Genomic DNA, 15,304 nt, shown 5'->3' on the forward strand with positions numbered 1-15,304 from the left:
GCAGCTCTATCGCTCCTAAATGACAATGTTACAACCAAGTTAAAACGAATGAAAAGTGATATACATCCAATTAATGAATTAAGATCTATTTACTGGGAGTACAAACACCTTTATGTACAGTTACTTGCCAATGAAAACAGATTTTTCGAATATCATCAGTCTTCATTTCTACAGAAATCTTTCTCCAACAGCCATCGACGATGTTCCTATTGGAATGATCTTTAATTCGCTTATCCCTTATCGGAGAAATAAGTTGAACTTTTGAATTCAAATTCTCGATATCCATCGTTAACAAAATGTCAAACACACTCAACACAAAAATCAACAGCCTGCGCGGCAGGTTGTCTGAAACCAGAATAAACTAATCATTCCGGTAAACATCTGAGTCAGACTACCAGTGCGCAGGCTTCCTGCGCGCAGGTGCATTATGGCCAGTCCCGCTTAGCAACAAAGGATATACTTATGCCGACTGTCTGACTCAGAAAACCAGCATGCATCTTGGACGTACCGTTAGTTTATATAATGACTGTTTAAATATGAATGGTCTAATTTAGTACTGAATGGGAGGAAGTGGAAATTCACGAATTATTTTCATGTATGTGGTCATTCTAGGTAAGCATATTTTACAATGTGAATTCCAATATCTTCCTTAATGTTCAATGACTTCCTTTTGGGGCCGATGACCTTAGATGTTAGGCCCCTTTAAACAACAATCATCATCATCATGATGATCTTTTATTTTCGATGTGTAAAATGTTTAGATGTGTGTTGATGCCTGTGAAATGGTGCTCTCCGAAGGTGAATGTCGATTGTATATTATTGTGTTTCTGTGTTCTTTGTATCTGGTGGGGAAATTCTGCTTTGTTTGGCCTATATATGTGTGGCGTTACAGTTGCGCTGTTGACGTTTAAGTTCATAAATTCCTGACTTTGGAGAAAGGGACTGTTTTTTTGGTTTAGGTTGCATTTGCTTATGTGTTACTGCAGTGCATTGTTCGTTGTAAAGGCTATTTTAAGACCCTGCTTTTTGTAAAAATTGGCTTTTTTTTTTTTTTTTTGCTAGTGGCTTTACTTCGCACCGTCTTATGGCGTCAAGTGTTCTTGTTTACATAGCTGAGGATATGTATTTTCCTCTTTCATGTATTGTTTTCGTGGTACTTTACTTTGTTTACTTAATAGTTCATCTACTGTGGCAGAACGGTGGTGGTTTTCTTTTAAAATGAATACAAATAATAAAACAAAACCAATTTTCACATTCTGTTGCCTTCCTCCTCTTGATATTGACCTCTTGTGAACCACCGAATAGCTAATAGCTACCTAATAGTAGATATAATACGGCCGTGATCGTTGGCTCAGAACAGACTAAAATACTGTCTGGATCCTGGCTCTTAGAAACAACCAACCCCATGGCACTACAGCCCCTAAGGGCCTTGGCCTACCAAGCGACCACTGCTCACCACGAAGGCCTGCAGATTACTAGGTATCGTGTGGTCAGCCCAACGAATCCTCTCGGCCGTTATTCTTGGCTTTCTAGACAGGGGCCGCTATCTCACCGTCAGATAGCTCCTCAATTCTAATCACGTAGGCTGAGTGGACCTCGAACCAGCCGTCAGATCCAGGTAAAAATTCCTGGCCTGGCCGGGAATCGAACCCGTGGCCTCCGGGTAAGAGGCAGGTACACTACCCCTATACCACGGGTCCTGGCTCGTAGGACCTATACTAAACATCAACAAACTATTCTACTTCATACATAAAACAATAAGCAGAGGCCACAATGATTTATTAATGAAAAGGAAGACAATTCATACACATTACATTAAGTGAAGAAAAGAGTAATCAGTAATTCAATAATTGATATACATGTTTAAAAAAGATATGGTGCATAGCTCATAAATATGTTTCAATTACATGCTCATGCAGAGTATAAAGGATATGGTAAAGGAAAAAGTATATAGGTTAGTGGTGCAAACTTAGAGGTAGTTTATTCGGTGGAGCCTCCCGATTATCAGAGAGAATTTCAATTTAATCAATTCCTCCCAATAGAAATCACCCTTGTGATCATGCCGTTAAAACAATCAAATTCCAAAGATGTTTTTCTATACCTTTTTGTTTTCTTTTTCCAAAAACGCCGTTTACACTTCCCATTGTCACGACAATCTCTAGGTGTAAAGCGTAGAAAAAAAAGGGCAAAGAATAGGATAAGGAATGCTTATGTTTATCAGGGGCACCTGATGTCACGATATCAAAATGTCCATACATAAAACAAAAAATGAAAATAATGTAAAAGTACACATGAGCAGGAGATTAATAAGGTAGCAAAAGAAAATAGCAAATAAATGTAACTTAAAAGCTCTTCAGTTTGTTGAACACACATGTTAAATATAAATATTATACTAAAACACACCTGTAATTAAAAAAAACACATTAAACAAAGAATGACATATTCGTTCTTCGAAGAACATCATCAGATTCTATGAAGTCACACTCAAATATTTAGAAATAATATTTATGTTTATTTCTGTTTAATATTTAAGAACTTAAATTCTAGAACTTACCTTAATAATAATAATAATAATAATAATAATAATAATAATAATAATAATAATAATAATAATAATAATAATAATAATAATAATAATAATAATAATAATAATAATAATAATAATAATAAAGCAGGATAAAGATAAACACAGGGGTAGAAAAAATAGAAATAATTCAGTAGCCAGCCCCTTTTCATCAGGAGCCAGATTTACCTGCTGATCCATTGAACGGTCCTTAATTTCACACATCAAATCTTCACGAAGATCCGAGGAAATGTATGAAATAAATTCTCTGTTTATCATTCACACTGTGCTGAACCCTCGCTCACATGATGAGGTCGATACAGGAATTGTTGCCACTATACTGAGGAGCTTTTCTAAAATCGGAAACAGTCCTTTCACAGTCCGCGATGTTTCAAGTAGATCATTCAGTCGAAGATCTTTCCCGACTACTTTGAAATCGTACCATTCACTCAGTATGTCTTCTAAGATATTCTCCTCAAATTGAAGGTGTTTTGAAAAATGAGTGGCAAGAAGCTGTATTTCACTGTCACCAAAATTTTAAAATTGTGTTCCTGATGGCCAGGAATATGTGTCAGAAACACCAGTGGCACTACGAATATCCTCATTTTGAAGAAATGTGTCTTTCAGAAAGTTAATCCCACTTGCCAAAATATGTTCCTTGTCGCTCGTGAAATACTTATTCGACACACCTGATATCTGTATTCTACTGAAAACTCCAGAAAGTGTTGTACAAGAAACAAATTTTACTTCCATTGGGTCCTTGGTGTTCAGAAGTTGCTGCAATGAATTAATTGCATTATTTACATGTACTCTTACTTGACTTAAATCACATCATGCCTCTGAAATGCAAATGAAAGTCTTTTGAATATACTCACATAGTTATACAAGAAGTGAATTGTGATGACAAATTTGAAGTCCTTAATCTTCTTTAGAAGACATTTAGCCGTGATTTCTTCTTCACTTTTCCTTTCAGAAATATTCTCTAAATGCACCTATAGGCATTCCCAGTTTTGACAACAGCATGCAAAGCATTGAATTTGCTTGCTACCCATCTAACTTGGTGTAAGTACTGCAATTTAGATATTTCACATTCCTGCAACTATGAAATTGTCTTCAGTTGGCAAAGTCATTTTGAGGAATGCAGATAAAACTTATAGTTCCCTGAGTGTAGACTAAATGTCATCAATGATTTTAGTTTCACGTTTATCAGTGAGTGAAGAACGATGAGTTGGAGTTGATGTGCAGCACAATGAATGTTTACCAAGTTCTCAATTTTTTCAGATATTTTTGTGACTAAATCATTATGGACACCAATCATACAGGGTGCTCAATCAGTTCCTATACTTATTAGTTTTGTATCCATGAAGAGTTCTCCAAGCCCTAACTGAAGAAATTCTGTTTCTAGAGCTTCCATATTAGCCATCACTTGTTGCATCCTCCAGTGACACAATAGAAAGAAATGTCTCCTTTTCCTTTTTTTTCTTTTAAAAACGAATGTAAAGTATCCATCCTCATCATCAGATTTATATGCTGATCCATCAAACTTTCCTTAATTTCACACATCAAATCTTCACGAAGATCTGAGGCAATGCATGAAATAAATTCCCTGCATTTTTTATCATTCACATACTTCTCTGAATCAGCAACATTCAGTATGCTTAACAATGCAATCAAACGTTCAAAATCGGTGTAAGGTCTGTTATTTTTTGTAATATGTTAAGATGCCATGAACAATGCATACATATGCCGTAACATTATAGCATCTATTTTTTTACGCACTTAGCTAAAGGTGCACATTCAGGATTTTTCTTGTGACTTTCATTCTCCTGACACTTCGAGTGAGGATTTTTCATCTTTAAAAAAAAAAAAAAAAGTTTCTAGTTTAAATGGTCCTGACGATCCGGATAAAACTTTAGAATTTTGGTCAGCAATGCTAGGGAAGTTCTGAGAGGATTCGCTGTGCTGACCACACGACACCCTGTAATTTGCAGGCCTTCGGACTGAGCGGCGGTCGCTTAGTAGGCCAAGGCCCTTCAGGGCAGTAGTGCCATGGGGTTAGTTTTTTAATACTAGGAAATTTACTTCACAATTCCTTCTTCATAGCGCAGCCACGGTAGTAATTCAAGCCACGAGCGCTGAAATTTTGTCTGATAATTAAAATGTTGACGTATTTTTAATGTTTGACTTATTATTCTGAACACCATGAATTTTACACTGGTCACTGTCATCCTGAACACTACAATCGGCACTTCCATCAAGTGTTTTCGTACATCACTTTGTATCACTTTGTGTTACATTTCCTTATGAAGAAATCTGAAAGAGTATGCTGGTTTTTTACTCGCATCAGTCAATTTGTGCGGCACTGTTCATTTCATTTTGCCAATTTTTGCAAGTATAACACAGAAATGTAAAACACGTGACAGACTACAATAAATCACCAGCATTAAATGGCTTCAGAGTTCGCGGGCTTTGATGTCCGATGCAACGTTGCCAATTTTCCATAACCACACAGGAATAAAAACTGTACTTCTAAAGTGCAAACCGTTCACTACCAAGATGCTGTGATTAAATTAAAAGTACAAATAATGTTCAGTGAAAATACAAAAATGATAAACGCAGCATTCCGTATGTTTTAAATGCAAAGAATGAATTCCATGGGAATTTATCAGCACTGCTTAGGTGGCAATAGTTTAGGAATGGCTAGTCACGGGATGGCAGGCGGTAATGTAGTGTTTGTGGAATTATTTAACGTAGTAGTTCTCTGCATTTCTCCACAACTCTGGTCTGATCCTTGTACTCGGCTACCAATTACTGACCATCTGTAATGGAACTCGATTTGTTATGATAGGTCCACATGAAAGGCTACTTGTTTGACGGGTTACAATGATGTCTCTCATGACCGTTAGGCAGCTCTCGCACAGAACTGAAACATCAAGTTCCAAGGTACGAAGAGCCAATTATAGAATTCAAAATTCTGCCAAAAGCAGTGAAAATATTTACTGCACATATTAGAATATGAGCTACAGAAAACACGCAAACAACCATACGACTTGTTACTTTATAAAATGGTGGGAACGTACATATAAGGGAACTCCAGATTTTGAAAAATTAATTTTCAAAAACGAATTTGAAAATTCAGCCGCCGTGGCGACTGGGCGCCCGGTATTTTTCGACCCTTGGATAAACATAAATATTCCTAAATATCTGAGTACCGGGCGAGTTGGCCGTGCGCGTAGAGGCACGCGGCTGTGAGCTTGCATCCGGGAGATAGTAGGTTCGAATCCCACTATCGGCAGCCCTGAAAATGGTTTTCCGTGGTTTCCCATTTTCACACCAGGCAAATGCTGGGGCTGTACCTTAATTAAGGCCACGGCCGCTTCCTTCCAACTCCTAGGCCTTTCCTATCCCATCGTCGCCATAAGACCTATCTGTGTCGGTGCGACGTAAAACCCCTAGCAAAAAAAAAAAAAAAAAAAAAAGTATCTGAGTGTGACATGATAGAATCTGATGATGTTCTTTAGAACGAAACATGTCATTCTTTGTTTAATGGTGTGTAGTTTTATCTCTGGTTTAATAATGTGTTTTTTTACAGGTAGGTTTTGGTACAATATTTATATTTAACCTGAGTGTTTGACAGACTTAAGAGCTTTTAAGTTACATTTAACCAAGTTGACACTGGAAAGTACGGTTTCCTTCTTAACAAAATACCAAATAGACCGAGATATTCACACGATCGTCCAAAGCTCAATCGCTCAAGACATGAAACATGAGGAGGAATGGGAGGAACAACATAAGGAGACCAAGAAGTTAATAATAATAATAATAATAATAATAATAATAATAATAATAATAATAATAATAATAATAATAATAATAATGTTATTTGCTTTACGTCCCACTAACTACTTTTTAAGGTCTTCGGAGACGCCGAGGTGCCGGAATTTAGTCCCGCAGGAGTTCTTTTACGTGCCAGTAAATCTACCGACACGGGGCTGTCGTATTTGAGCACCTTCAAATACCACCGGACTGAGCCAGGATCGAACCTGCCAAGTTGGGGTTAGAAGGCCAGCGCCTTAACCGTCTGAGCCATCGGATTCTTTATGCAAATAGCCCGCATATCAATTGAGCCCAATTATAAGCAGCTCCTCATAACATTCAATACGACGACTGAATCACATCGTTATCCTTTCATTACAAACACATATATTTCTGTGGCATATAAATGAACACAATCAGGGTTCATAATACATTAGGCTGGCAGAACTTGGCGATGGAGATTCAGCGGAATGTGTACTACCAAACCGTCCATACCTACATAGAAAAGTCTCCAGAAATGTCATAACAAAACATAAGGAACAGACGCACAACCAAATATCAACACAGTATCTCGTGTTTTTTATATTCGAAGCATAACAACTGAAAAGGGATAAACAATTACAATACTGCTGCCGCTCATAATCAGCTGGCTGCACAAAAAGAAGGGAGGATGAAAGGGCAACCAAACAAATCACAGTATGAAAAACCAAAAGGAAACATATATATTAAGTTACCGTGGAAATCAAGACACCCACACAGACGAAAAGAAACAAACTTCTCTCCAATAAGAAAGGTTAAAAGAACCTAAGTATAACTTATGAACTTTCCACCTAGAATGATTAATTACATACTGCTCGAATGCAGAATTATTTAGTGCATTAATCATAATAAAGGTGAGAAACATCATTCTTATTGACAGCAAACGATCCCCAATTGAGTTTTCCAAGGGTCGACAATTAGATAACCAAAATATCATGGAATAGAATAGTTCATTACAACTTTTACTTTTTTTCCTTTGTAAAGTGAAAATAGAACAGTTCAGTCATACAAGAGGTCAAAGATATACATAAAAGAGACCATAGAGATCACAAGAGCGATCCTACTGCCATCTGTTGGGACAACCATATTGAGGTCTTATATCAATAGTAACACAGAACAGATTGTCTTACAAACTGAGAGGATAATCAATCAACAGAGAACATGCAGGTACTTATAAGAGGCAAGAATAGGTTTCTTGGCTCAGTTGTACACTCCTAAATGCATGTATTCATGCACAAGAGGCTTCAGTCGAGGCTTCATGGTAGTAAACGAGGAGTCGATGAGCACTATTTAAGGAAAAAAGGCCATCAGTCACAGACTCAAGCCTCTTCTCCATAAAACTGAGGTGCTGCTATCTATCGGAGGATGTATACAACAGTAACTGATAATATTTTATTCAATACAATAGATTAGGAACAATATCCCAGTACAACAGTTACTTCTTCATTTATTGATAGCAGTGTAAGGAATACCCTCCCTCTGAGAGAATCAGGCAGAGACATGTCAGACTTTCATTTTCTAGACATCCCATACTTTATGTATCTGCTTAGCATTTTAAAATAAAATACGGTATTAACGTTGACATTTTTGTATTTCCACTGTTTGCCTATAAATGTTTGTGGTTTGTACAGAAGGTGCCTCAGTCTAGTAACTTAGGCTGCGGTTATGGAACATCTTGCTCCTACATAAATCAAATCACTACTGATCTGCATTTAGGACATTTCCCCAGGTGGCAGATTTCCTATCTGTCGTTTTCCTAGCCTTTTCTTAAATGATTGCAAAGAATTGGAAATTTATTGAACATTTCCCTTGGTAAATTATTCCAATCCCTAACTTCCTATAAATATGCCCCAATTTGTCTTGAATTCTAACTTTATCTTCATATTGTGATCTTTCCTACTTTTAAATACACCACTCAATCTTATTCGTCTACTGATGCCATTCCATGCCATCTCTCCACTACAGCTCGGAACAAGCTGCCTCTGTGGATCAGTGGTAGAGTGTTGGCCTCTGGATCCCAAGATAGCGGGTTCAAACCCGGCACACGTGGTCGGATTTTTGAAGGGCGGAAAAAAGTCCATTCGACACTCCATGTCGTACGATGTCGGCATGTAAAAGATCTCTCTGGTGGCACATTTTGTGTTTACCTGACAAAAATCATTAAATCTCAGCCATAGACACCCAAGAGAGTTTCAGTTTACTCGGTCTGCCATCTAGTCGGCCTAGAGTAAAACGGAACGTCGAAACTGACGAGCAGACAGCCAGATGGCGTCAAATTGAAATGTCTGCACCCGGTAGCCGAGGCCATATGATTATTTTTTTTTTTTAGCTTGGAACATACCCCTAGTCGGGCAGCTCGTCTTCTTTCTCTCAGTTCTTACCAGCCCCAACTTTGCAACATTTTTGTAATGGAATTGCTAGGCGGGCATTAATTCCATTGTGGAGTTTTATCTCCCGTATGCAGTTATCAGACTGTGCCTCACAAATAGGCTTCTGATAAGTTCACCTGCATACACCCCAGCATCAGTGGGTAGGGTCTGACACATCCCACTCTGAAGAGTCTAGTGTCAGACCTAAGACGAAATGCTGGATAATAGAGCAAACGCCTGAAAAGCCATACATCTAATTTTTGATCTGATGCTATTCTTTTGTCGGAAATCACCCAGAACAAATTGAGCTGCTTTTCTTTGGACTTTTTCCCAGTTCTTGAATCAAGTAATCCTGGTGAGGGTCCCATACAATGGAACGATACTCTGGTTGGGATCTTGACTTATATTCCCTTTCCATTACATCCTTACTACAACCCCTAAATACCCTCATAACTAGAGCTGGGATTTCTGTGTAATTACATATTTTGTTCCTTGCTATTTAGGTGCTGGGAAAAGTCATATGTTCACAAAACACTATATTAGGGTTATTATTACCAAATTTCATTTTACATATTTTTTTATATTTGTGGGCATTCTACATATTCTTAGTGATATTACATAAAATTACATATTTTAGCGTTTTTCTGTTTTCATATATAATAAATTGCTGAATTGAAGTTTCACACTTAATGTGGGGCTGTTGTCTGTTCTCTCAACAGGGATATTAAGGTAATTATGAGTGACAGGTATTTGAGAGGATGATAGGTTATTCTATAAAGGTTCCAATTAGCTGCAGGAAAACTGTTACTTTACATGTGCCAGTCTTAAATCTTTCACCCCTTTTAGAGTTAATTGCTTACAACTAGCCACTTTCATGTTGGAGTTTCCAGGAATATTTTTCTAAGCGCATTTCTGTGACCTCTTTGTTATGTACTTAGGAATTTCCAAATCTGTTGTTAGAGCTGTCTTCCTTTGAAATGTCTCAATTAGGTTTTAGTTTCTTTTGAACAGCTGAAGAACATAGTTCATGAACATCAGTTTCCTCTAGAGTCAATACGGCATCAGTAGCGTCCTCGCTAGCTTCAAAGTTAAAATCATGGATTGCAGTTGACGAGTCCTTTGCAACTGATGGCAAAGTAGTGATTTGCCAAGCAAGCAACATATCGCATGTTCCATGAAATCCCAGCTTGAGCAACATGCACGAAGTGCTCTACATAGAAAAAACCAACAGTTAGGTCTACAAAAGAAACAAATCCTTTTAACACAGATGCAGCCTTCACCTTCAAGTAACCCTTCTTATAAAGACTTATGCAGTGCAATGATTGCAGCCAATATTCCATGGTATAAACTTGAAGTGCCTGAATTCACATCTTTTCTGCAAAAATACTGCAAGCAACATAAGACAGCATATAGGAAATTCTTTCATATTGGTTGCTGTTGATGAAACAACAGATGCTAAGGGTAGATTTATTGCAAATCTTGTGGTGGGGAAGCTACAACCTGACAGCGCCTCAAAGCCATGTTTGATCTACTGTAAAGAGCTAGACTATACAAATCACTCAACCATCGCGAGATTTGTGAATGATGGATTAAGAGCTCTGTGGCTGACTGAGATGAAAGTGAAAGAGGTATTAGTGATGTATTATGATGCTGCAGCATATATGCTTAAGGCTGCAACTGCTTTGAAGGAGTTTTATCCCAATAGGCTCCATTTTACATGCTTGGCTCATGGACTGCAACGTGTTGCTGAAGATATTAGAGCTAAGTTTCCACAAGTGAATACATTAATTTCAGCAACAAAAAAGGTTCTCCTAAAATTTGCCCCAGTTAAATCATGTGATGTTGAAAAATCTTTCTCTGCATATAAGAACATCCTAAGTGACAAACGCCTTTCCATGACCCCAGAGAACAATGAAAAATACTTAATAGTTCACTGTGCTACAAACTTTAAGGAATAAGCATGCTTTGAGTGTTGAAAATAATAAGTTTCTATTGAATATGTGTGTGATATATTCATATGACTCCAAAGAACATTGAAAAATACTTAACTGTTCACTGTGCTGCAAAATGTAATATAAAGCGTGTTTAGTGTTGTAACTGACAATATGGTAAGTTTATATAAATTATATGATATTACATATTTTGCCCAATCTACATATTTTGGTGCTTTTTGTTACATATTTATGTACATATTATGCCACTTGATATTACATAAACATCCCAGCTCTACTCATAATCATGTGCAGAATCTGTGAATCTGTACCCTTTTACAATCCCATTTATGTGATTAGCCCAATGAAGATCTTTCCTTATATTATTATTATTATTATTATTATTATTATTATTACTAGCGCTTTAACATGCTAATAGCTAGTAGATGCTTTCGCTCTTGTTCCTGATAGTTGACTGGAGAGTCTGAGAGAGTTCTTTAGAAGCAATAAGAGTTCTCTGTAGGTGAAGTGTTTACATGAAACCAGTTTTCTGAAATCTAGATATTTACATACACGAAGGTGTTCAGTTCACCCTTCATGAAAATCGACGTGAATTCTGTGAATCCCATCAAGATGACGAACAAAAATTTCTCGAATATTATCGAATGAAGCCAGTTCTATTTTACTATATTTTAGATAATATAAAAGACCTTATTACAAGGCACAGAAAAGCATTCCATTTCATCAGAACAGAGACCTGCAGAAATATAATAATATTTTATTTTTTTATTTTTCCTTTCATAGTATACATAATTATTATAAATGTTAAAATCTGGGTGGAATGAAATGAAATAAAATTTTCTTCAATTATTACTTTTTTGCAATCCATGATTACTGCTCTGCTGACAAGCTTCAACTGGCGCAAGGATACCAACAGAGGACAGTTGCACTCGCTTTACTGGCGCTAGATAGTGCCAGCTCATGCATGATAAAATGAGAATTTCAAACACTTCAACACTGAGCAATGTTTATAAACTGCAGCGCTAGCTGGCGCGGGTAGCCTCTAGTTGTTCCGTAATCACAGTCTTAGGAAAGTTGAGAGCTTACAATAATCAATAACTGTAACTGTAAATCATATTTAATACATCCAATTAGCATTTTGAAGAAAGTGATTTTGTTAATCTTGACTTTTTTTTTTCTTTCCAATATTTGTGATCTGTGCAGAAGGGGCCTAGTTTCAGTGGATTTTACAGCCTCTAAATGGAAATTACACAGATGCTATATACAGTCCATAACTGAGTTATAACCTATCTAACACGTGTTTCAAATATGATATGGGTGATATACTGGTTCAAAATATTTTTATGTTTTCCAAAAAATGACTGTTTTGGACTAAAGCCTTTCCTGCATGAAGTAATTCATAATGTTGATAGTGCACGTTCCATTCATTTCCTTCCCGAGGATTATGAAAGACGTAAAAGAACAAACTTTCAGGGTCGCCATTGAAAAAGACAATGCAACCGGTTGTCATTCCTTCTGAACAGACACCTAACTGGCAAGGAGTCAAATTATCTACAGAAGAGGTGATTCTAAAATAATAATAATAATAATAATAATAATAATAATAATAATAATAATAATAATAATAATAATAATAATAATAATAATAATAATATCCTGAGTCCCTGAAACATTAAACCTGATAATTATAGTTTTAATTCAATAATGTACTCACATAATCTTACAATGATTCACATTCTGATTATATATTTGCTATTGCAGCTTAAAAATGAACTTGAACACAGGAAGGAAAATAAGGGAAGGTGTTGAAAGAACACTCCTCCATTGAAACATTTGTTGCCAATAACAAAACCAGAATTGGATGAAATTACTGTCTCTGAATCAACTATTGAAGTCAAAAGACCAAGAAATTGAGAAAGTAAGGCAGAAATTTGCAAGTATGAAACAGAAACAATGATCCTAAAGAATCTCCCCTATCCAAGTTATGCCGCACCCAATAAAACAGTCCCAACACATACATACATAACATACATACATCTTCACTATAGATTGTTATGCTTTCAGTGTTCAGTGTGCAAGCCCCTGTGAATTTACTAAACGCTGCCACAACCCTCTACTTGTAACTGGTTTTGTGGCCGCGCTTGGGTCTATACCTCTTGAAACCAAGTCTAACCTGCATCATCTTGGACTCCCTCTATTTCTCTTACCCTCCATGACAGAGTCCATTATTCTCCTAGCTAACCTACCATCCTCCATTCGCCTCACATGACCCCACCACCGAAGCCAGTTTATGGGTACAGCTTCATCGATCGAGTTCATTCCGAGTCCCCTTATGTTCCCACCTGTTCTCGCTACTTTCATGTCTGTTACTTCTAACTTATAAGATATCCTGAGTCCACCCATCTTTCACTCCCGTAAAGCAAAGTTGGATGTAAAATTAGTTTTGTACGGGAGTTAACTTCCTTCTTCCAGAATACTGTTATCACAATTTCGAGCTTACAGCACTGGCTTTGTTTTGCTCTGTTTCTTTCATCTACGTATCTGTCGGCATCAGTTCTTGTTTGGAGCCATTTCTGATACACCTTTTTACATTTACAAGCTGCTCTCACTTCATCATTCCTGCAGGATTTTCACTCCTCTCCCATCTTTACACACAGCTGTTCCTAGAAAAACCTAATTAAAGACAGCACGGCCTACTCAAGCTCTGACAAGACTCGGACCACAGTTTGGAGTTCAATTTAAGAAATTTCACAGAAGGACAAAACATAAAAAGTGGAATTTAGACAAACTAAATCCATGCTGCTTGCAGAGGGAATGGAAGAGAAAGGCATGGGCAGTACAGAATTAGAGGATCAGGCAGCAGAAGTGGTCTTGTTGCTTCAGAAGTATGTGGAAGACTGATGATTCAAGCATAGAAGAGAACTAATAAAACTTTGTGATAGAGGAAGGAAGAATGCAGTACAGAAAAAAAAGGAATGCTATAAACTGGAAAAAACAAGTGTTGCTTCCAGGAAAAATCACTGCAGAATACTTGCAAGAAAGTTCAGGAACTAATTACCGCTAGCAATTTGAAAATGGCATACAAGAAGGTGAAGGGTTTCTTTGGAAACAAATGTAATGGCCTCCTGAAAGACGGCAATACCATAGCGTATGAACAGGACAAAGTCGGAAAAAACTATGAGGTGGTAGAAGAACTCCAGGTGTAGTTAATATCGTAGATGAAGATCTTATCACTCCAGATGACTTCGGAGACAGCATCTTAGGTTGACAATTTAACAAGGCAGTTCAACTGCTGAAACACAATGCGGCGGCAGCAGGAACTGACCCAACACAGCACTCTGAGTCTAGTATCAGATGCCTCAAAAATCCTAACATCTAATGAAATGGATGGAATAGAAAATCAAGGAGATGCTCACTGAAGACAATTTGGCTTCAGGAAGGGAAGCTGCGCATGCGAGGCTATCGTGATGCAAGAACATTCGGAAAGACTACAACACCTACATCGCTTTCATTGGCTTTAAAAAAAAAATGCATTTGACAGAGTGGAGTGGCCCCCGTTTCAGGTGCTGAGATCAGCAGAAGTGGAATTCAAGGATAGGACGTTAATTTGGCACCTCTATAAAGATGAAGTGGCTATCATCAGATGTGGTGAACATCAGGAAGAAGTAGGTGTCTTCCCTGCCGTTCAATACATCCAACAACTGGAGGAAGAGAGAAGTGGGGAAAAAATAGTGGAATGTGGATCCGTTGCACTTTGCACATCACATAGCAGTCCTGGCTAGCAGCAAGGAGGAGTTAATATCTGTGCTGAATAACTTGGAAATTTTACTTAGTACTTGATACAACACGACAATAAACAAGACCCTCAAAGGTGAGCAGGTGCGAGATGGAGGCCACCGTGGTCCTGGGTGGAAACAGGTTAAAGAATGTGGATGATTTTCCCTATCTGGGAAACAGGATAACATCTGACAACCGAAGTATGACAAGATATTGTAAGCAGGACAAACCAGGACAATGCAGCCTTAAAAAAAAAAAAAAAACCACACACACACACAAAACCTCTTCACTTCCAATTACATCAAGCTGCACTTAAAAGAAACAGCTCTTGAAGACATTTGTTTGGAGTGTGCTGATCTACCACAGTGATGTGCGGGCTCTTGATTCAGCGGGAAGGAAGAAAATTGACGCTTTTGAGATGAGGTGCTACTGGAGGACCCTCAAAATCTCTTAGGTAGACAAGGTTACCATGCGGGATAAAATGAGTCCACCGTTTGTGAAACACCATCCGCAAACACCTCAGGAACAGCTACCTTACTGGAGGGCACCATCGACAGCGCCAACACATGGACAGACCCAGACCAGATCATCCATCGTTCCCCATACCTAGAGCTGAAAGCCTTTGTAAACCAATCTTACTACAAAAGAAGATGATATTACATAATTAATTTTGAATATTTGTGTGCAATTTGTTGTATCTAAACAACATAAACAATAACCTTAAAAAATACAAAGAGGAGGGGAGGGACCGAGCTAATAAGTGTCAGGCTAGACAAATATATACATTT

The 15,304-nt window shown here is 37.6% G+C and overlaps 1 protein-coding gene across 8 annotated transcripts in view; it reads right to left on the reverse strand.

Annotated features, from left to right (window-relative positions):
- PAN3 (Poly(A) specific ribonuclease subunit PAN3) overlaps nucleotides 1-15,304 on the reverse strand; it is a 257,273-nt gene that overhangs the window by 127,710 nt on the left and 114,259 nt on the right. The window contains exon 1 of one of the 8 annotated variants that reach the window (XM_067148379.2): nucleotides 15,050-15,113. The exons of the other annotated variants lie outside the window; for them this stretch is intronic. Coding sequence (XP_067004480.1) covers nucleotides 15,050-15,106 — 57 coding nt within the window. The 5' untranslated portion in view covers nucleotides 15,107-15,113. Of the gene's footprint in view, nucleotides 1-15,049; nucleotides 15,114-15,304 lie in introns of those variants that run through there. 8 annotated transcript variants of the gene reach the window in all.

Source organism: Anabrus simplex, chromosome 5 (genome assembly GCF_040414725.1).
Source record: "Anabrus simplex isolate iqAnaSimp1 chromosome 5, ASM4041472v1, whole genome shotgun sequence".
Taxonomy (NCBI): Eukaryota; Metazoa; Arthropoda; class Insecta; order Orthoptera; family Tettigoniidae; genus Anabrus; species Anabrus simplex.